This window comes from Poecilia reticulata, chromosome 20 (assembly GCF_904066995.2).
Source record: "Poecilia reticulata chromosome 20, P_reticulata-male-v2, whole genome shotgun sequence".
Lineage (NCBI taxonomy): Eukaryota > Metazoa > Chordata > Actinopteri > Cyprinodontiformes > Poeciliidae > Poecilia > Poecilia reticulata.
This window is the reverse complement of record NC_088849.1, coordinates 6,124,848-6,148,262: the sequence shown is the minus strand read 5'-3', so window position 1 is coordinate 6,148,262 and position 23,415 is coordinate 6,124,848. Positions and strand designations below refer to the sequence as shown.

The 23,415-nt window shown below is 40.8% G+C and overlaps 1 protein-coding gene across 2 annotated transcripts in view; it reads left to right on the top strand.

Moving 5' to 3' along the window:
- Positions 1 to 14,379, top strand: part of LOC103482325 (partitioning defective 3 homolog) — a 388,210-nt gene extending 373,831 nt beyond the window's left edge. For both annotated transcript variants that reach the window (XM_081602034.1, XM_008438421.3), the window contains 2 exons: positions 2,833 to 2,960; positions 10,249 to 14,379. In XM_081602034.1, coding sequence (XP_081458160.1) covers positions 2,833 to 2,960; positions 10,249 to 10,720 — 600 coding nt within the window. In that variant the 3' untranslated portion in view covers positions 10,721 to 14,379. The remainder of the gene's footprint in view (positions 1 to 2,832; positions 2,961 to 10,248) is intronic.
- The last annotated feature ends 9,036 nt before the right edge of the window (positions 14,380 to 23,415 follow it).

The window sequence follows — 23,415 nt, the reverse complement described above, 5'->3', positions numbered from 1 at the left end:
AGGACAGTGCTTGCTTCTTAAAGGCATTTAGATTAATGAGCGATAGTCACCAAGCAACTGGTGCAATTGCAAATGTGTTTTGTTTTTATTTTTACATTAGAAGAATATAGATGAAAAAACTGTGCACTTTTGTGATGGAAACGCAGCAACAGTGTTTACAATGCTGTTGTGAACCACACATATGACTTACACTGCAGTGGGAGGCTTTTCACTTGAGCTCGGCTCAGTGTGTTTTGTGAAGAGTGCGAGCAAAAACACACACAAAAAAAAAAAGCGACAGTTGGACTTCAGCTCAGTCAATATTCTCTCATCTGAGCTGTGAATTTCTGCAGCTCCTCTATAGTTACCGTTATAGTTTCAGCCACTTCACTGGTTAATAAAGACCATATTACCTAGATCTGCAAGGGTCTCCCTTGGTTGTTTGATGTCTGATTTTTTTCTTGGAAAAAAAAAAGACTCTGAGACCTTTACGGATCATCTGGATTTATCATGAGATCACCTGAAAGGTGAAAAACAAAAAAAAAAGCGAAACGGCAAGTGAGCTGTGAAACACAAAATCCAGTAAAAAGAGAAGAGAGCAACTGATGTTTCCTAAATCAGAAATGTACGATAGAGAAGCACCTGGCATTGCCACGTTACCGTCCGAACCTCATGAAAACTGACGCCCGGTAAAGCCATGTCCGCAACACTTTCTCTGCTTGTTTCTCTTAATTGGCTTGTCTTGTTCTTTCATCAGCCAGCTCGTTAGCGGTGCGCTGGTGGTGAGGGAGACGATATCTCCATGTCAACCCTTCAAGATAATCAGACAACAAAGACAACACTGTGGGAATATGGAGACTAAGGCCAACAGGTTTATAGGGTGGAAAGCATGAGGATGTCACTGTCAATCTTTTTCTAATTAGAGATTTTGAGCCTAGGAAAACATGCTTCTTCTTTCATCATCTCTTTAAAAACACGCTCTCGGCCAATGAATTCTTAAAAAAAAAAAGTTTATTTTCAAGATTCTCTAAAGTCCAAGGATAACATCTGACTCCTCTGTGTTTTTGTCCTACGAATCAAATGTGAAGTAGTTTGATTAAAGCTGGACATAAATCCCCACACTTGCCTCACTCGCCCGGATCCGTGCCCAGGTACAGCTAATTCCTCATCACACGCACTCACTCCCTCTCCTGTCAGGGACTTTGAAGTGCTTTAAATGATTTTCTGTGGGGTTCGTTTCTCTCTGAGCAACATTTCTCATCGTGACTTTCCGTAACCACAGTAACTCTTGGCTATTTTTACTCTTGAAGCTGGTCCACGCTTGATTTTGACGGCGTTGGGGGAAACGCTTTCAACTAGTTTCCTTGCTCCTCGGGAGTTTATGTTCCCCGTGGCAACCGAGCGCATTACAGAAGCCATGGGGAGCACTTGAGGTTAAACTGTGCAAACTTAAAACCTTTCAAGGCTGGCTAACTTTTAAACACTTACTCCACAGTCCATGCAACCCTCCACCAACTAATGGCCCACAATGCAACACTTTGTACATTGTAGTATTAGATCTAATATTTGGCTTTAGTCAGAAAACATCAGGTTAAAGTAATATGTCCAGCATTTTTATATTCATATTTATCTATGCTCACAATAAAAGTCATCTTTGAGAACCTCAACAAAAAGTTCCCAAAGTCTGCAAAGCAACTACTGATTGGCATCAGCATGCAAAAAAGGGATTCTCACATATATGGTACAACTCAGCAAAAATAAAAAAAAAATTTTATACAGACAAAAACATGCCTTTTTTTTTACTTTTAGGTGTGAAATTACACCGTCTATGTAGATTTTTTTCGGGGATTATTTTCAGATTTATTTCTGACGTACCATTACTAAAACATAATTTCAATAAAGAAACATGACAAACAAAACTTTTCCACAAGTATTTCAACAAGTAAGTATAAACAAAAATAAGCATTAGTAATAAAACGTCTAATTTCAATGCAAACGTTGATTTCGTCCCCAGGCATTAATAGTTTTTGTTAAATCAATTTTGATTGCCATTTTTGCCAAGTCATTAAATTGGAAAAAAAAAAACTAAGCAATGCAGCCACACTGACACAAGTCTAAATAATCATTAAGTTAATGTAGCTGTAAAATTTATATTGGTAATGATCAACAATATCTCAGTAGTAAACGTGTCATAACTACATGAAAATTTAACAACCCAAACAATAAAATGCTGTAATCTGCTTTTCATTGCCAGTATTATTACCTTTCCAATATTTTCTAAATGACTTGCAGCTGTAAACGGACCTAGTACTTTATTAATGGGTCATTTTTGGGATGCATGTCAAAAACACGGAGAAATCAGAGCAGAGATGATTCAGGAGGCACAAAGTCAAACTACTTCAATGGTCATTTCAGTTCCTAAACCTGTTAAAACACATGAGCTGAGCTGAAGAAAGGGAAGAACTAGAGCTCTTGGCTTCTTTCCTCCACACTGAATATCTGTACTCAAAGAAAAGGTTTGAATTTCAATGTTTTCAGAAGGACGTTATGCTGTGCTAGTAACATCTTAACCAATAAATAAGTAAAGACCTTTTTTGTTGTTGTTTTTAGCGCCACAGCCATCACAGTAACGGCTCCCCGCTGGCAGGTGAACGCCCAGGAGGCCTCATGCTGTTAGACCACATTCTGCCCTGAGGGGAATGTGTCCCACAGAGGAAACATGAGTGTGAAATTAGTATCATTAGCTGTGTAAAATTGTTTATGTTTGTCTTTACAGGGTTTGTTTTTTGTTTTTTTTTCGACGCGTGTGTCTCATAGTGACGGGTTTCCTGACTCCTGTTTTGGGTGTTCCAGGTGAGCAACGGGACCGAGACGCAGAGCGGACGCCATTCTGCCACAGCCGAGACTCACAAGCAGCAGCAGCAGCAAGAAGACGGAGACGGCTTCCAACAGGCACCGAGGCAGTACAACTCTCTGCCACGGTGAGACATCAGCCTTCTTCCCTCCCCCTCATCTGTCTGTCTGCGCCTCACCCTCCCTGTGACTTATCACGTCCTCCCTGCCCTTTCTCAAACCCTTCATTTGACTTTTTCCATTTCTATCAATTTCTTTTTCCTCTCATGCTTTTTCCCTCTTTTCCCAATCGCTCATGTATTGCTTTAGATATCCTCAAAGTCACTCCCCCACAAAGCTACTTTCAACTTGTCCCGCAGACATTTTTAATGAATCTTACAAACGCTGTTTGGATGATTATTCTAATAAAACTGATTGCTTTGAATGGCAGTCATGACCGTTCGTCAGCCTGATTAAGTCGGTGCTGACTGAAAGGATCAGTCGCAAACATCAGCGCCGTATCGGAGAATTGTTGGTCCCGACTTTTCCGTTTCTCCTCTGGTACGGCTCGAATTCAGAGCTTCAGGGGGTGTGGGGGGGGGGCGCTCTTCATCTCCCCAATCTTGTCCATCTCCATCCTTTTGGCGCTCCAACAAAAATGTACCATATCTTACATTTAGAGGCCGAGCATCAATGTTTTCATTTGCATCTGTCTCTGTAAAGTGTCGTTTCTGTTCCTCTGAAGCTTCTTAACCTCCCTTCAGCCTGTGCTGAAAAACCTTCACATTTGAATCTTAAAGAGGAACTACCCCAAATTCGCTCATTCGATGAGCGGACTGACTTCTAAGAAAATGAAACTCAACAATAAGAAAATCATTAGCAGTAAAAAAGTTCATGTTAAAAACAAACTGATGTGAACTTTTTTCTCACTTGAAATGTAGCGTGTTGTACAATGCTAAGGGCTAGCATAGAATGCTTGACAAGTTACACAGAGCACTTAAAGTACAAAAAGTCCACAGGTTGCTAGATTCTGTCTTTCTGTTTTGGTTACCTTATTCTCCTGAGTTTCTTTTTTTTTTTTAATGCAAACCATTTTCTCTCCACTACTGCTGACCAGTCGCTGCCCGATCGATGAAAACATGTTCCTGCGTCTGACTATGGATTTGCGGGCCACATGGACACATAATCGATATGATCTGTATAAGCCTGACTGATCTATGCGTTCCCTTCAAAGGTGTTATCTGCTGGCATCTCATGTGATGTGACAGTTGCCCGGAGGCGTCCGCACAGTGATCTGTGTTTCTCCTGGGAAAGTTCATCTTGACCGGCCGGAGCTTCCTTTGATATGCCTCCCTCTCATAATCTCATAGAGGGAAAAAAGTTGATGAGTTCAGACCTGACACTTGACCCAGATTTGGACTTGTCAGAACTTGGGGTTCAATTATCTACAGGCCAGCTACTGGTACCAAGGAGAAGTAAGGTTCTGAAAGATAAGGGTTTTGGAACTGTTAATATTCTCTGTCGTATCGATTCTATGGTTCAAATTGTTTTTTTAATGAGATGCTAGAGATTTCTCTAGCTGTATAGAGACAGAGCAACGCAGTGTTGCCGTTCTGGTCAGTTGACTGACAGAAGGCTACTATACTTTGAGTGCCATTTATCTCTCTTATTAAGAAAACAATGGTTTAAAACTACAGTTAGAAAGCTAATCTGTTAGCAACTGACAGAAAGCTAGTTACCTTTCTAAAGAGCATTCCATCTCATGCAAAGAGTTTGTAGCGTTTGCTTGGCCAACAGCTGGATCACTACACCAAGTTTTCAACCATTGTTTTAAAAAGACTGGACATTTCCAACAGTTTTATACATAGAGCTGACGTCAACGTTACCAACACATCCTGTTGCCTCAAACCGCTGGTTTTATTTTTCAAAACTCAAAACTGTGGTGAAAACTGCTGCATCCATTGGTGATTTATGAATAGATGAAGGGAGCTCAAAGGCCATTTGTCTTTAATAGTGGTACAATGGGCATGATTTGTAAAAGGTGGCGTGCAAATAACAGATGTACAAAATAGTATATTGTCCACAGGCAGCAATTAGAAATTATTAAATGTAGCAAGTGTTGGTTTTTTTTCCTAGAAGTTTGCTTAAGTTTATTTCTCAGAATAAAATGAATAGATATTTTTTAATTGCTATAATATGCTGAGTTGCTATAGCAGCAGCAGGGATAATTGCTGGTAATTAGCAATGTATTTTTCTTTGCTTTTTTTGTGGAAAAATGCAGCGAAACTAAATTTAAGGTTATCATATTGTGAGAATCTCAAAAAAAGTCTCTATCTGGCCCCTGATTAGAGCTAAAGTTTTACATCCTCACTCTAATAACCACAAACGTATCTGATTCACAATATTTGCCTTTATTAGGCAAATAGTGACATTTCAGAAAGAAGGGGGAAAAAATTGAACGATTCAAAGAGCTTTGAGGAGAAGCCATGGTGGCTGGTTATCAGATGACAGCCAGGCTTAACTCTCCTTGTGGGATGTGAGGATTGGAAGAGCACTAATGAAGGCTTGTTGTTGGAGCAGGATTAGTGGCGACAGGCAGCGGAGGGCGAGACGGGCCCGGAGAGGAACAAGTGTTTCAGTAGGAGCGGGGAACCACTGATTAGCCTGAAAGAGAAACTTACACACACAAATTCACACACAGGCGCGCAGGTTGTTGTTGTTGAGATAAGGTTCTCAACTCAGGGGGTCAGTGGGTTCCTAATGCAGGCTGAGAGAGTCTGGGAAACGTTGGCTTCTGATTTAGAATGAGAGTCAGGAATTTATGTAGACTTTGACTTGAATATTATAATGATTTTTTTGACTTTAATCAATAATTATTAGCGGTTTATCATTTCAATGGCTGTATAAGCAGGAATTTTTAAGCATATTTTTTTTAAAAACAAGGGTTGATTTTATGAGTTGAGTTCATTCGTCTGTCAGTTGATCGTTTGGTAATTCATTTATCATCCATCCATTTATCATTCATTCATTCTGTAATCCATACATCCATTCATACATGCAACATTTCATCCATCCATCCATCCATCCATCCATCCATCCATCCATCCATCCATCCATCCATCCATCCATCCATCCATCCATCCATCCATCCATCCATCCATCCATCCATCCATCCAGCGTTTGCAGATATTTATGTTTAGATCTTCTCTTTTCTAGAACTGTCTCCAGTAAGTCCACAGAGGGCTGAACGTCTCCTTGATCATGTTCCATCTCTGCTGGTTTCAGTGATGGATCTTTAGCTCTAACTTGTCCAGAATCCCTGAGCTTCAGTATCCAGCGGTTCCTTCATGTGGCTTCCTCCACCAGAACAATATTATTTTTCCAATTCCAAGTTTAAAAAACATTTTCTGTGTCCATTACAGGAATGACTGCTCCATTGTGCGTTGGATGCATTTAAGGGCTTTTCTGTAATCAGTTTAAGTCTGTAATGGGTGTTTGTGGAGGTAATCTTTCTCCTACTTCTCATGAAGTCTGATTTTTCCCAGCTGCTTTAAAGGAACACACAGCGGTCACAATTTTGTTTCTGCAAGCCAACTTCCTGCCTTTGTTTGTTATTTTCCATCATTCTGAATCCATCCTACTTCTTGCTAACATGTTTTTTTCCCCCTCCCGTTCTCTCCTTGTGTAACTGGAACTAATCTACTCTGCGACATATTCTGGCGCAGAGGTAGAGGCGATAAGAGAACTAGATCTTCGGACACATCGATTGCGGTCACATTCCTGCGTGGAACAAACAATGGCCGCTCCGCTCTCCTCCCGTTTTTTGTCGCGGAAACGAAACCTTCTAAATCCGTTCTCTTCTGTCACAGAAAAGCCTAAAAGGTCATCCGGGAACTGCAGACCACAGCCTGGTGCAACAGGCATCCTGAGTTTAAAGCGAGCTAACTCCCTCATGAGCGCCGTTGGCTGCTCCCCGAGCCAAGGCAGAGTGTAAATGCATGGCGGCTTGCCCAGACAGCGAAACCCAGATACAGAGCATGTGGTGGGGCTCTCTCTGCAGTCTGTCCCTGCATCTGTCCTTGCATCAATTACACTCTTTCATCCTCATGTACACAGTGTAAAAAAATAGATTTAAAAAAATCTGTGTATTTAAGTCGCATTGTAGGACACATAAAAACATGTATCTGGCCCCACATGCGTGAATTAGCTTTGCGTTTGTGTTGATTTAGTGCTAATTTTGTATGGGCTTACAGATGGTTTACAGTAGTAAATAGCTTAATAGTGGTTAGATAAAGCATAAACACCAGATTAAACATCTTTATCATCAGTCTATTGCATATCTCAGGATGCTACCCTAAATAAATCACACTGTAGCATCGGCTTTGTGTGGATCTGATAGGGAGGTTAGCTCATTTCCGGCAAAGCATTTCGCTTTTTTGTACGGTGGAATGAGATTTTCAACCTGGAGACTCTTACATGCTGCGTTTGCATGGACTTTCTGTAAGTATAGCCTAAGTATTTTTGTAATGAGCAATTGTAGATGAAAAGAGAGCAAGTTTATGAAAATAAAACCCTCAGAAATTTTGAGATTAATCTCATACATTTTGTAAAGGAAAAAAAAGGACAGTTCTGAGCATAAGGAGCAAAATAAAACAAATCAGAAGTTTTGAGATTGTCAGAAAATTTCTAGAATAAACTTGGAAGTTTTCTGAGTTCAAAGTTGAAAATGTTTGACTCTACGAGCTCAGAAAACATCCGAGATTTTTATTTTTTTAGAACATTTCTTAGATTAATCAGATTAATCTCAAATCGTCTGAGTTTCTTTCTCGCAAATGTTTGACTTTTGGAGCTCAGAAAATGTTTGTGTTTTTTCCAGAAAATGTCTAAAGTTAATCTCAAAATGTCCTTGTTTTTTGGCAGAAATGTACTCCCACATTTTGTTTTCCATCTACAATGGCCTTAGTACAACAACGTAAACACATGACCTTTACATGCTTCGGAATGCAGATGCTTTGTCTGCGCTCATGAAGATTTGATCATCTTTAAATTCTGAATTCTAAATTCTGAGTTCTCCTCTTAACAGTAGTCCAGCAAACTTTTCAGTTATTTCAGAAAATGATTGACCATTTGGAACTTTTTCATGTTGCTACCAACTTTGTAACATTTCGTTGCTGAGTCGTGCTTCCAGCAGCTGCAGTGCTGCCTTTTATTTCATCCTCGAGTTACTGGAATTTAACCATCCACCATTTGGCTATTTAGCCTTTCTTGTTTTTTTTTTATTATTTTAGGAGTAAAAAAACAGCAATTTTCCTGGTAATTAGCATGTGAATATATTACTATATAGTTATATTTTTGAATGACCACAAGCCCACTGGCTGGAGCTTATCTCTGATACCCATGAGTGCTGCTGCTAAGAATACAACCGAGTGCTTTTGCCCTTGATGTGCAGTATTGAAAGAAGCTTTACAGTTTTTGTTTATTTCTGCCAAACACAGAGGATATTTGATGAGTTTCTTCTTTTTCAGACTTCACAGTTTCAGTTTGAACACAGGGTCTGCGTTTGAGCTGGAAAATCCTGAACCGTTTGTGTCTGGAATGAGACCCCCTGAACAATAAGACACAGTTTTGTCCTAAATCATTTTGAGACGCCATTCTCACAAAGTTTTCTTTTTTACCACATAACAGGTCACTGAGTTGTGAAGAGGGTTTTCTCTTAGCACTCTCCATGTAAAAACTCGTCGCTGGTCTCCCATCGCGCGTTCGGCTTCACTGTAAAAAAAATTAAAAATTCATATATATTTAAATGTAATAAACCATAAAAATTGACAGGCAACATCAGTAAACCAGAGAATAGTTTAAAACTGTTGATTTGATGTGAAGCTGCCATAAATAAATTGATTGGTGTACATAGTAATTTGTACGTTTTACATTTTTTACATTCACTTTATAAGTTGTTTTCATGTTCATTTTAGGAATAGCCTTATTGTTCTTAAGTTGAATTTTTTTTTTACAGTGAATCACTGACTCCAGCACCAGGTTTAGTCATAAAAATCACCAACGACAACGCCATCTAACCATCAAAGAAAAATGTTTTACCCATAATTTTACAGTGGAATTTGGGCAATTTAACTGTAAAATAAAAAAATTAAAAAATGAAACAATTTTTTTAGTGTTTTAATTGATCCTGATAAAGAACGGACAGATTTAACCCTTTTCCAGCGAAGGCTTTCCACAGCTCATTTCTGTTAAGAACAGCAGGTTTGTTTCAGAGAGCTGTTCCCGTCTGGGCTTCTTCTTTTCCCCGAGTCGGGGCTTGTCGTGCGTCTCCTGCTGTCCTGTCAGCGTCGAGGCCGGCTGACCGGCTGGAGATGAGTAGAAGGCAGAGAACGCTGCGGGGCCCGCTATTACTCTGTCTGTTCTGTAAGTGCACCCATCTGCATCTCCAAAAGGAAGTTAAATGGATAAAAGCCGACATTTCTTCTTTCTCTGTGAGGTTTTAGCTTTTGTGTTTGTTTACTATGTGGAACTAATCGTCCTGTGGGCATTTTCAGGCTCCTGCCATTTGTTTCCTGTCCGTTGCGTGTCTCTCTGATTATGCCGCTGGATGCAGGGTAATCAAGCAGCAACGCTTAAACAGATTCCTCTTTTCTTCCCTCATGTTGTTCCAAGTATTTTAAGGGAAAGGAAGGTAATGGCACGTCCTTCTTTTGTTCTCACCGTTGGTACAAAAAAAAGAAATAAATCAATGCAACATTTTTTGGTTCCTTTACATTTGGTTAATACCCTTTATGTCAGGAATTTATGATATTAGGAAAACATAGCTGTGACGATGGAAGCAAACATTTAAACATTTTATCCAAATTCTGGGGGAAAATAAGAAATGTGTTACTTCTATTTGAACAAAGCTTTATTCGAAAAGTTGTTTCTCGTCGACATTTGCCATTTGACTTTGTTGGAGTTTCTTTGACTCATTACCTGCTGAAACATTTTGTGCCCACAAAACAAGTAGTGTCCTCAATTATGTTAAAGGCACAGAGAGACTTCATGCATCTCACTTAACTGATCAGCTGTAATTTATTGCAGTCCAAGCACTTTCTCTATAACTACGCGTTATTCTAAACTAGCAGGTTTCTACATGATAAACTGTCTGGTGTTAAAAGTCTGGGATGTGTTTTCTAAGCTAACTTTTTTATTGTTATTTTTTTTACTTAATGTTTGCTAACAAACTTTTCAGGTCCTTACAGAACAGCTGAAAATAAATGATATATTTATATCATTTATCATTCATTGAACAGTGGAGAAAATAATTTAACTAACAATCCCAACAATGTGGATAATTTCAAATGTCATTAATTGTGACAACGATAAATGATTTAAAAAAAGATCACTTTTACAAGTAACCCTCCTGCTTGTCTTTTTTTTATTTATTTTTTTCAGGCAACCTCGTAAGAACCCCAGCATTCCGTCCCAGGATTCCTTTCAGAGGTCCTACCCACCGTCCGAGGGATTCCAGGTGCCCAAAGAGAACCCCCGGCTCTCCATGGGTCCAGGCCCTCGCAACGGCTTCACGGGGAAACCCAGCCTGAACGCCCGGGTCCTGCTGGAGACCCAGGAGCTGCTGAGGCAGGAGCAAAGGCGGAGAGAACAGGAGGCCAGCAAAACCCGAGCAGCTCCCAGACAGGAAGGCCCTAACGGCAGCAGCAGCAGCGGTAGCGGCGTCTACCACCACAACCAGGCCTCAGCCCCAGGCCACGCCCCAGGCCATGCCCCTGGCCACGCCCAGGGCCACACCCACACCTCACAAAGGTCCAAAGGCCCCTACAGGCAGGACGTTCCTCCATCACCCACACAGCTGGCCAAACTGGGCCACCGTCAGGGCTCAGAGAAGGGACGGTTTTTATATTCCTGAGGGCAGGAAGAGATCTGAACAAGCATTTATACAGCATGAACACAAAGTAGCCAGTGAGTCTGGTAAAAAAAAAAATGTATTGATTGGTTATAAGTTTGTAATATTTTAAAGACAGATTTTTTTTTTTTATAATATAAAATTTATAGGGTTTTTTTAGCTGTAACAAAAGGAAATCAGAGAGGTTTTTAACTGTTTCCTATATGTGTATAAAGTGCCTCTTTCTTCTCTTTGTCACCCATCCATCCGTCAGCAGCTTGTAGATGCTTTGGACCCTCCGCACTGCAACACCAAGTCTTTTCAAGTTTTTTTTTTTTTTTTTGGTATAATTTCTAGACAATACAAAACTAACTTAGAAGTAACTTTTCAGCTACGTATAGGAACTTGTTTTAGGTCAATAACTCTTGAATGGCAACTTATAAATATTCTTGGTATAAGTGAAATAATCTGCCTGTGGAATTATGCCTGTCACTGTAATAAGTTTTACTGGGCGATAAACAATAATATTGCTGTTTTGATACCATTTTCTCAAAGATCAATGAACTTTACATTTTAATGAACTTTTAACACTGGAACTGGAAAATGTTTTAAATATCCAAAATAACAATAATAAAAACAGAAACAACACATAAAGTGAGCAAAATCGTCCTTCAAAAATCAGTTGAAACCAAAGCAGCAAACTGAAGACATTTGTGATCCAGTTCTTGGTAGAAAGAGAGAAAAGAGAAAAATGATAAATCATACAGATGCAAATGATCAAGTTTGTTTGAATTTACAATGTGATTATGACTTTGTTGCTTTATTGTGACAGGCCTAACTAGAACTTGCACTTTTTCATCAATAATTTGTCTGGTGTTTAAATGTTTTGCTCTGGGAGCCAAAAGTGGCTAATTTTAACTAATCATAGTTCATTTCATTAATATTAAATATGAAAAAATGTGTTTATTGTGGGGGTTTTTTCAAATCCTTTCAGATCAAAAACATAAAGAATTTTGGTGCCTTTTTCAAAGCAAAACTGAATTTCCAAATTGTGGGGGTCATCAGTTGTTTTCTAAGTTGTCGGCCAAAGTTTGACCGTTTTTGACTCGTGGGTTGGGAGTCGAGGGCAGCTGATCAAACTCATTTCAAGGGCCACAAATGGCCCCCAGGCCACACTTTGGGCACTCCTTTCCTACATCTTGATGAAAAGTTACTCGTAACCCAGTTTTGTCTTCAAGTGTATTAAGATATTTGCTCTTAAACGAACCAAAAATACTTCAGATGTGAAGCCGCCACGGATCTCAGTTGGTTTAATCAGGTTTATTGTTGCTCTTCTTGTCTGCCTGTGTGATTAGTGCAGGCAGGAACCGACATGCAGACACACACAGAGGACTGGAGGTTAAAGGAGCTTGGGCCAACTGTGAAGTCAAAGCTTGGATTTCGGGCACACACACACGCACACACACACACACACCCACGTACACACACACCTTCCCCCCCTCCTCCTATATTCACTATGATAATCCTGCGGTCTCTCTTCCTCTCGGCTGGCTGCTTTATCTCGCCGTTCTCTCCTCACGCTGTCGCCCTCATCCCTCTGCTCCCTCAGTCGAAGAAGGAAACAGCTTTAGATCTCCTTTTATTCTCGCTCTGCTCCACTCACCCAGGGACAACCGGCAGAACAAAACGGGGTCAGCGCCGGGTTATTAATTAATGCGTCGAGTCAAAAATGAATGCGGCTCTTTGTGTTTGCTGTCATGTGCGGAGGCAGGCAGGCGGGCCGGTGATGACGCCGCCTCTGGCTTCACCTGGTAGTGACTCGGTTGTAACCAGAGCTGTTTCTCAATGAATATTTCATCGCCATGGGAGACCGGCACGTCGGCGGTGCAGTTGGTACCTGTCTGTACAATGGAGCTGATTTTTGTTTTCCCTCTTGATTGTGGCCATTCATAAGGACCCACTCAGGAGCCCTTTCTTTGTTCAGTCGATAATTAGTGGCGCGTTGTGTTTCCGTGCTCAGCTTACGGGGAGAGGTTTAGCAGAGAGAGGCCTTTTAATGATAAGGAAATGAAAGGTGAGGATTTTTGGAAGAACCAGTAGAGTAACGTGAGGGTTTCCCCCCAGAAGGGCCTGCTGAGCCCGGCGGCAGGGACAGCAGGACGCTCCACCAGCAGACTAATGTGTTCTTGAGTTCAAAAATGTGAAAAGTTGCAAAAATTTGTAGATGAACGAGCAGACATCAGAACTTGGAAATCAGAGCGTGTGAGGCCAACGGGAAGTTTGATTTTTCCTTACTTTTGTATTTTGAGATGATCCACTTTCAATAAATGATCACTTTATCTTCGGGCATTAGCATACACTTAGCAGAGGTGCTAACAACTGTATGAGCCTCCATATTCCTGGTTTATACGTCTTAAACCCATAATACATAAGATTACACAAGTCCAGTGCCAAACTAAAGTACTGCAGGACTCCCTTTGTAAATAACATACCATGATATGGTTCATGTAAAGTTCAAACCCAGCAAAGCCCTTAAAGGAAAGCTGATTGGAGCAGATCTGGAACTCAGCTGCAGACCAAGTTCAGCTAAATCAGATGTTTGCAATTTTATGTACAAGCATAAAAGGAATCAGCTGAAAAGCTCGGGGTCCAAATGGTCCTGCCTCTTAAGACATTAATAGAAACAGTTTTATCTTGCTTATTTCAAAAAGGTACAGTAGTTATGATCGTACCGTTTTCCACGACTCACTGCACATCCTGTTTGACTTCCTTAACCAGAACACAAATAAGAAGCTTGATGTTCCTCACAGCTGAATAAAAGCATCGTTTGAATCATGCTAGCTTCTATACCAAAAAAAGCAACCCAGCAGTAGCTCTTGTTTGCCTTCCCACCGTGGTTCTGTGTAGGTGGCCATGTGTTTCTGTAAACACCGCCAGTGACTGGACTCGTCGGCCGCCGTACGGACGGCTTGGCCGCCGAGTGGGAGGGAGTGGACATGGGAGGCCTGACCCCTCAGGGTGGCTCAGCGGATGCAGTAATCGCCAGCGCTCCTCCGAGTCGCCGGCAGAAACGGGGAGGTTAGCGGCGAGGCGCTTTTTCAGCCGCTTTCATCTGCGCGTCTGTTTCAGCGTCGTTCCGGGTTCAGACCTGCTGCTCTGCTCGGCTGGAAGTTCTGCCAGCTTTCCGAGTGTGTGTGTGTATGTGTGTGTGTGTCGGGTGGCTCTGCTCCTACTCAGCAGCTTTATTAACTGATGTTCTGTATGTTTTATCGTAAACTGGAGGGACGCCTGCAATAATGATTTTTTTTCTTCATCATATGCAAATTTGATAATGTTTTATATATTATTTGTGTTGTGTAATTAATGTTTGAATGCCGGACTTTTTCCCATAAAGCTATTGTTTCGGGGGATGTTTTTTCTTTTTTTTCTTTTATGACAAAATGAGAAATATATTATTGTTTCATTGTGTTTTTGTGACCATCCTTCATTGTGTTTTATTATCCACAGTATGGTACTATGCTGGTGAAAAATGACTAACGTAAGCACTGTGCAATTTCCCTTTTTTTTTATTATTATTTTTTTTTACAATGATGTATTAAGAAATGTCTCTGCTGTTCTCTGTACATACAGTCTACACTTGTCAGTGAATAAATTGAGGGTAGTCTCAGCCTTTGTAACAATAACTTCTCTTGATTGTGTTGCTTTAACATTCACAAATGGCTTCTCTCCCAGAGAAAGATGCATAATTAAAGGCAAACAATGAATATCTTACTTCTTGCTGCCGTTATGCAGCTGCTGCACTGACTCTGCTTATTTTCTCATTATAAATATAACATTAGCTATTCATTTTTTTAGAAGTAAACATATTTAATATTGGAGACTTGTAGCTTGTCCTTTAGAAGTCTACTTGGCAGACCTTTGAAGAAGCTAAGGAATTGTGGACTTTATAATGTTTCAACATCAAACCTTTTCTTTCTTCTTTTTAAACACTTTATGTTGTTTTCAAACAACAAACATCCAACCATTTACATTTTCTCAATTATAGAACGTGTCATCACAGATGACAAACATTCAGGGATCAGGCAGCATTTTCTATTTGTTGCTACATCAGCAGCTCTAAACTTGAAGCTTCAACTGAAAAAAGTACCAAAAAGATCAAATCAGTTTTTGTCCATCTCTTTATCTTCCACTCCTCATAAGTCAGAGGAACAGCTGGCCAGGAAAATTTTCACCGAGAGCTTGGATTAACTTCCAATAACATCCTGCGATGACTCCAAAGCACATAAAAAAAAAAACAAAAGTCAAATTTTATGATGTTCAACTCCAGGGGAAAGGGCAGATTTTTTTGTTGTTTTTGGATTGTAGATTTGAAAAAAGGTTCCTGCCAAATCTGCCCCCTCCGTCACAGACAGACAGACTTTTGAGAGAATCCATCTGGTCGGTCTGGAAACACTGGGAAAGCTAGACACGCAACCCAGATAAAGATATCAACTCGCCTGTGTGGCACTTTCGGATAGAAAGGTAAAAATGAGGTGAAGAGGAAGAGAGGAGGCCAGAAATGAGAAATTTACAGAGAACATGAGAGGGCAGAGAGTGGCTTTAACCCCAGATGCTGCCAGGGATGGGAGCTTAATGGCCCCCTCTGAAGTAACTGGGCTCTTACAGCGTCCCTGCTGAGTCACACTGGTTCGGTCGACATTACCTTTGATTGAGGAACAATGGAACAAATGGAGAGAAATGATCTGACATTTGGCTCCAATCTCGATGCTTTTCAGATGTTTTATTTTCACCTCGCCAGATGCAAAGATGCTTCTAACGTCTGTTTCAGAAAAATCACCCACCAACACCCAATAAGTTCTCCACCACTGAAGGAACAGTCAGCGTTCATTGCTTCAAAGGGGCAGAATTATGTGAAATTGAGTATTTTAAGTTTTATATCATGTTTTAATGTTATTCACTCATCAAAAACATACCAGGAGTGTTGCCTCGATTCTTTCTGTTTGAGAAATGCTTTAATCTCCCGTGACAACCGTTCAGCTGGGTGGACCTAGCTCCACCTTCGAAGACAAAGCTCCTCCTCTGAGGTACAGTTTCCAAGCAACTCTAGCCAGCTCCTTCAGACTAGTCAGCATCAATTAGCAAACACCTGGTGGAACTGTGCAACTCCTGAGCTCATTATAGGAGCTACTTCTCAGTGCAACCCTGGTAAAAACATTGCTTAAGGATTAATAGAGAAGCCATGTTGTAATGACTTCCTGAAGGAGGAGTTTCAAAAAGAGCAAGAGTTTCTTAAAGAGACAGAGGTGTTAGAGTCAGTCAAATTTCTTTTAGGTCATATTTGATATATGTAGCTTTTTGTTTTACAACTGAAGGTAACAGTTATAAAGCTATACAATTAAACTATATGGCTAAAAACCTAATACTCCGCTGCAGTCGTTGCTTTTTACCTCTTCCAGCTCCAACTGGCGTCCAGAAAAACATAACAACCAAGTTGTTTATTTTTGTCCAGTTCCTGATTCTCTGATTGTATCGACAGAAGCTATCATAGAGGCAATTAAAGCTCGACGCTTGCATTCAAAAACTTAAATTCCGTCGGTTTGGTTCACCCAGCTGTCAGCCGTTGATCCGTCCTCACTGAGCTCATGAACCAGGCGCCAGAACAAGATCGGAAATCATGCTTTTTAACCCAAAGCACGTTTTTTTGTAATTTGGCCAATTAAAAGTGGGAAAAGCTTCTTTTCATGAGCAACCGAGCTAAAGTTTGACGTGAGTCAACATTTCATCCAGGAAAAACACACATTGCTTTTGTCTCATGGTTTATGAATTTTCAAGCATTTTTTTTTTCAGTTTTCTTCTGGATGTTTTATCCCGATATATTTCTGTCTGCAGAAAATTGTTTATTCCTGCAATGCTTTTCAAGGTCTCCTCTTCTGTGTGCACAGCCAGTGAGGGTGGATGTCATCCAGTTTTCCACTCATTTGTTAATCTGTCCATCCGTCTGTTTGCTCCTCTGGTTTGTTGTGTCCCGTTTTGATTTAACCTCTTTTGGATTTACAGTTGTTTAGAGTCGACAGTGATGTTGTGCATCAACCTTCGCTTCATCAGTCATTTCATCTGGCTGCGTCTGATGCAGAGACGCACCAATCAGATTTACTTTTGTGAATTCCAGTTTTGGATAAAAATAAAATATATACAGAACATGACCCTAATATTTTTCCTTCACTCCCTTAGTGACCCCGGTTCCGTCAGACTGTCAGTTCACAAAACCACACACACACACACACATAGACACATCTATTTTTAAACTATTTTATTATATTTTTATTAACAGCAAAGTCTATGTCATACTTTGCATTTACTTTAAAAAACAAAAGAAAACCCCCAAGAACTAGGGGGTGGGCATCCTAACTTGTCTTAAGAATTGCTGTTCATGATTAGCACAATTAGCTAAGCTAGCATTGTAAATGACAAAGTTCAATGTGTGCTCTTAAAATATTTACCTTCACTCCAACAAAGTTGCCAACATTTTCAAATAGCAGGTTTGTTGCATTTTCAGAAATTGGTCAGTGTATCAAATTATCTTCCCAGTGCCTCGGTGGCAAACTGCAGCCTTTACTGTGTCTGTAGAATAGTATCTGGGTATTTCAGCTCCCCAAACTTCACGTTCTTTTGCATATTTCCGATATGCTTTGTGAAAAAGTCTGTGTATAGCTAACATGTCAGTTACGTTCAACAGAAAAAGCAAGACAGGTGAATCCAAAAACTCCACTGTACTGTTTTTAGCGCCTCAGCCCTTGAACTATTCACCTACATGCTCCAGCGGTGTGTAAGGCCTGCGGTGTGTAAGGCCTGCGGTGTGTAAGGCCTGCGGTGTGTAAGGCCTGCGGAGCGACGGCTGTGACTGGGAGGCTCCAGCTCAGCTGATTTAAGACGCAGTATGAATAAACCTGCTGTTTTCCACTCGGTTCTTGCTCGACGATGCAACACCCGCTGCATTCCCTTTAACATCGCTGCTCCAGATGTGACATCACAGACGCTCGTCCGTTAGATTTATGGCGGTAATCTAAATCCATTAAAACACGATGGGTTTTATCCTCACGTAAAACCAAAAAAAGGGCCGTATGTTACCATACTCTGCGGTATCGGCTTCACACACTTAACACTTTGAAGCCTGAGGGAACAGTAAAGCTGTCGGTGGCCCCCGCTCCGTCCGACCATTACTCAGTCTGAAAGAGCTCTGCTGAGTCTTTAATATCCTCCCTTTTGAATCACCCACACACACACACACACCCACACACACACCCCATCCCATTGTCATACGTCATAATGAAAACCTTCAGCGATTTCCACTGATCAACAGCAGCCTCTTGTCATCTGTGCTGCTTTTGATTTCATTACTCCGCTTTGTGCGGTTGACCTCTGCAGGTCTGACCAGTGGACCTCTGAGCCGGCGAGAGCGCGAGCGCTGATATAAGAAGCAGATGGGGGTTCGGGTGAAGTGTCTGCAGATAAAAGCTGGTTGACGAGACCTTTTCTTTTTTTCTTGTTTTCGACCCACAGTCACCTGCTCTGGCTTGAGGAACCTCCGTCTCCTTCTGATCCGGCCTCGGCGGGAAGCCAACACTTCTCGTAGGAAGAACTGTCCACGTAAATCTCGACAGATGTACAGGAAGAGCCCGTTGTGGGGGTCGGATATTTAAATGCGCGTACCTGCCGCTTCTTCCCTTACAGCTTTCAGCAACATCTGGCGAGTGTGTGTGTGGGAAAAATGAGGAGTGTATGTTCGGCTGAGTCGCACGTGAAGTGGCTGGCTGAGTTCAGAAGAGATTAGAGTCGTTTTTACTAAAACAAACGCTGCCTTCTGGTTCCTGCTCCTGGGGAAAAATTACACTTGGAAAGGAGAAACTTTCAACCAAGCGTTAAAGTCGCAGTGTTCAACGTTTCATTTGTTAAAACTGTCACCAGGTTGAGACTGTATGTAATGAGACAGATAATCTGTGAAAAGCTACTACTGTCGTCTGAAGAAATGCACCGCTCCCAACCAAAAACAACCAATCAGAGTCAGGAGGCGGTTTTTGGTGCTATCCATCATCCTCATGTACTCGCTGCTAAATATGCCAATAGGGAAGAAACAACTTACCGTTACTGGAAAACAGTTTATCCGTCATCACCGGTGGCTATGCTAACCAACATGACATTCACAACATGCTATGCTAGTTGCAGTGTAGCAGAGAGGGGGCAGGAGAGGAAGGATGAAGAGCGCCACATGGAGAGGTGATTGACACCGCTAAGACCCGCCCCCTGGCTCTGATAGGTTGCTTGTAGTCAGCATTGAGAGAAGGCAGAGGAGTTTGATGTTTTCACCACAAAATATTTTTTTATCAAAGTTACATACGGCAGCTTTGAAATATGTTCCATATATACATATAAAATAGCTTTTACTGATAGGTATTTTCATTTAGAACTGTATCTGTCGAACATTTATTTATATGTCAAAAACATTTGAAAACATTTCAGTTCAGTTCATTAGAATCCAACAGTCTTTTTTGTTCTTCTGGGGAACAAAAAGGCATCAGCGAATTTAGATGCAATACATGACGCCACGGTGATGTTGTAAAATTCTGTCATTTCTGTCTTTTATAATGTTTTGTGGACAAACTTCCTGGTCACTAGTTTATATTACAAAGCGTGCTTGGATGCTTGGACGGTTATCAAGCACTTCGTTCTGTATCCTTTATCTCAGGAAACGAATGTGTAGACGTCTGACTGGGGACATGCTAATCGCTGGCTGGAAGGTCAAAGCGGACCCACCAGCTTATCTGACACAACACTGCTGATCCCAAAGCGCACCATGAAATCAGGGTTTCCTCGGGCCAAAACGGGGGGCCAGGCGGGCTGCAGCAGTTCCCCGACGGCTCTTTCTCTTCCTTTCCCAATTCAACCGGAGGCCTCTTCCCACTCTGCCACCCACGGAGCGTCGCACGCCGCCCAGCACACACAACCACAGCCCCGAGGGCGACGGGAGCCGAGGGCTTTACCCGCAAAAACCAGGGAGAACAATCAAGATGAAGAACATGTAAACACTGGAGCCTCGTAAAAGGTCAGACGTAGTACTTTTACGTTCGCTCTGGCGGCGTTTGAGGTCTTCAGGGTTTCCCTTTAAGTTACGACGAGACTTTATTACGCAGAAAACGGCTTTCCAATCAGTCTCCCGAGAAAGCCCTCAACGTTTTACATGTGAAGTTTTCGTCAGCGCGGCGCGAGTTAGTAGGCCTGTAAAAACCGAGGGTGCCGTTCGCCTCGACACACTGTTGCAGTGCAGCGTGTGAACAAGCGTGGGCTGTTCCCTGGTGGGTGCATGGAAGGTAATATGTCCTGCCACATCCAAAAAAAAAAACACACATACACACACACACACGCACACACTTTGCTTTTCAAGCAGCTCGTCAAAGAGCCGGATTGAAAACAGAAGGTGTTTTGAGAGCTGTTTGATTGGCGACATGTGTCGAAAGAAACCGTCAGGGATGGCAACGGTTTCTTCTCCATCAGAGGGAAGCCTTTGATTCCTCGCAGAGCCTCTTTGAGGCATCTGTCCCGCACGCGGCGTCTTCTAAGTCACACAATGCAATTTGCCCCACACTGTTTCATGCGAGCAAAAGAGAGCCGGCAGAAGTTCACTGCGGGGATCCGCCGCTTGGTTTGAGGGCGAGCGAGGAAACAAGAAATAAACCAGACAAACACAGTCGTCTCGTGTTTATGTGCGGACATGCTTGACCAGCTTTTGAAATGGTAATGTGTCTTTTGAAGTGTTTCCAGTAAACAAAGTAGCTCTACAAATGCAAATATATGTGTCGTTTTGATTTTTTTCTAATCTTTGCACCCAAAATCGAGGTCGTTTCCATTTTTCAACATCAAAAAAATGATTTTTCTTCTTTATGTTCCCGTTTGTGTGATAGCTCTGATAACCATAATGTCCGGTTTTTTCTTTTTTTTTTATGCTCTTGCTTTATCCGCCGTTAACTTTAATGAGAATTATGATTCGGTGAAGCGGTTTGTGTGTCGTTGACATCAAAAAGAGTGTGTTCTTGTTACAGAACAATGGCTGAGCAGTTTGGAGCATTCATATTTTATTCATTACAGAATGTGCTCCGCCTTGCAAAAGCATGCACATTGTTTAATCTTTTCTTAGTTTGTAATGTTAAAATCACAAAGATCAATAAGTTTTACTGGAAATGTATCCAGAACTTCAACACACTGTAACACACAGTTGTGAAGTAGTGAATTATTATTATTTTTTTATCTGTTAAGTGGTGTTGTGCTGTTGTATTCTGATGTAACTAAGTTTTTTATTTGTGCAAATTTTTCATTTTAGCTTAATTTTAAAATACCAAAAGTTCCACATACTTTTTATGTAACTGTCCAGTGGTCTTAGGGCAATGCTCAGAATGTTGTGGTCAGACAGCGGGGGAATCGAAAGGTTGTCCCATCAGACCGTCAGTTCCTGAAACCACACAACAAAAAAGTCTTGCAAAATCTCTACAGATGTGACCCAGCCGGACCACGGACACAGTAAAACGTTTTCAGGGTCAAAGAAATCCCATTGCTTAAAACCACAGGAGGGTTAAAAATATATATTTATATTTTATCTGTATGATGACATAATTTTAAAATATAAAATCAAACATCAGGATCAGTACTTGAGTAGCTTTTTTACCAAATACTTTTTTACTCCTACTTGAGTAATTTTCTGGACGGCTACTTTTAGTTTTATTAAAACTGCAAAACAGCAGAAACACTGATTTCCTTTAAATGAAGGCTAAAACTTCACCTGTTAGAGCTGATTTTGAATCATAATATATGGAACCTTGACTGACATATTCAGAATGAATGGATGGTTTTAATGATGGCACTCATCAAAATGTGATATTTGTCATTGGTTTCTCAATAGCTAAGGCATTGTTTACATGACTTTTTATTTTTGTGATTTTATGATGTAAAGCACTTTGAACTGCCTTGTTCCCAATATGTCCAATACAAATGAACTTTATTGATTGACTGATTGAATTTAGTAAAAATGTGCTACTTTTACTTGAGTACATATTTCAGCTCCTCTACCCAGCTCCATCATGAGCCTTCGCTTCAGACCGCATTAACAAAGGAACAGGTTTTTTTTTCCTAAAAAAAATCCAAAACCTTTTAGCCCTTTTTTTTAACAACATGTTTTACTGGCAACAAAATGTTTTTGATTTTTCTTAAAATGGAGTCCAGATTGAAAATTCAGCAAAACATTCATAAAAGACTCTTGTTATGTTTCTCTCCTGCTAACTTCATGCTCCACACTTAGCGCATCATGGCAGCTTTGAAGGACGCCAATTTACTGCTCGGTCCACAGCTGTGCCACAGTTTCCATTTTCAGATGATGCCCTGAACAGACGTCTGTGAGATGTTTAAAGCTGGACATTAGTTTTCTAATTCAGCCCAGCTCTGAACTTCTCCACAGCCTCACCCCTGACCTGGCTGCTGTGTTACTGATGCTGTTTGTTCACCAACGTTTTCTAACAAACCGCCAGAGAACATCTGGATTTATTCTTAGATTAAATTACCACCAGCCAGACTCAGTTTAGTCTTCAGGTGGCATCTGAAAAATCTGGATCAAAGGGAGACAAACCCAAATATACACAACGCATTTTAGATTTGTATTTGCAAGAAAAAAAAAGAAAAAAAAGAATTGCATTTCTTTTTCATTTAGCTTAGTTTAGGTAAGGTTAGCTTAGGTTAAATTGGATTAGTTTACCTTGGATTAAGTTTGTTTAAATTAGGTTAGATTATTTTAGTTTAGTGGTAGTTAAGTTATTTAGCTTAGCTTAGCTTAGATTAAGTTACATTAGCTTGCCTTAGTTTAGCTTATGTTAAGTTAGGTGGTGCTTTTTTATTCCAGAGGAAATTATGAGGTAGTTTGTTGCTCATATAGATTCATAACCATTCATGAAAATATTCGATTAACAACCTTAAAAACATCATAAAATGCACAAAAACATCAAAAATACAACAGTGTCACAATTGTGTTCATTTGTTTTGCTCTGTTGCATAAAATTCAATAAAATAAAACAGAAGTTGGAAATATGACAAAATGTGGACAAGCCAAACTAGACATAAATGCTTCCCTGGGCTCTATATGTTGCTTTGTCATTTATTTTGACATTTAATTTATTCACCTTGACACGTGTGTGTTTAATCCACGCCTGCGTCACTCTGCCTCCCTGTCCCGGCTAACAAAAGATGCGGTGCTCTCGCATTGTTCGATATTTATGTATATATGGATTTATCCCGAACATCCCAGGTTGCACGTTCTGCAGGGGGGAAGAACAGAATGGCTCAAGCAGAGCGACTCTGTTGAAAATCTACATGGGAATAAATCCTATAATCTCTAACCGGTTTGCACACAAGACTGGCTCAGAGCAATTACTCTAACAAAGAAAGCTTTTCACTCCCCCAACCCGCACTCATCTTCCTCTTCCTCCTCCTTATGTTTAACCATCCTCTCTGCCTTGTGTCAAATTAATCCTCTGAACTTTCCTAAAGATCTCCTCCTAGTCCCTTTTTTTTATTTTGCTGCGGCGGGCGTAGCCACCCTGTCTCCTTGAAGGGGCAGTATTATGTAAACTCGACCTTTGATCTTATTCCATCATCAAAAACACACATACCTGGAGCGCTGTTTT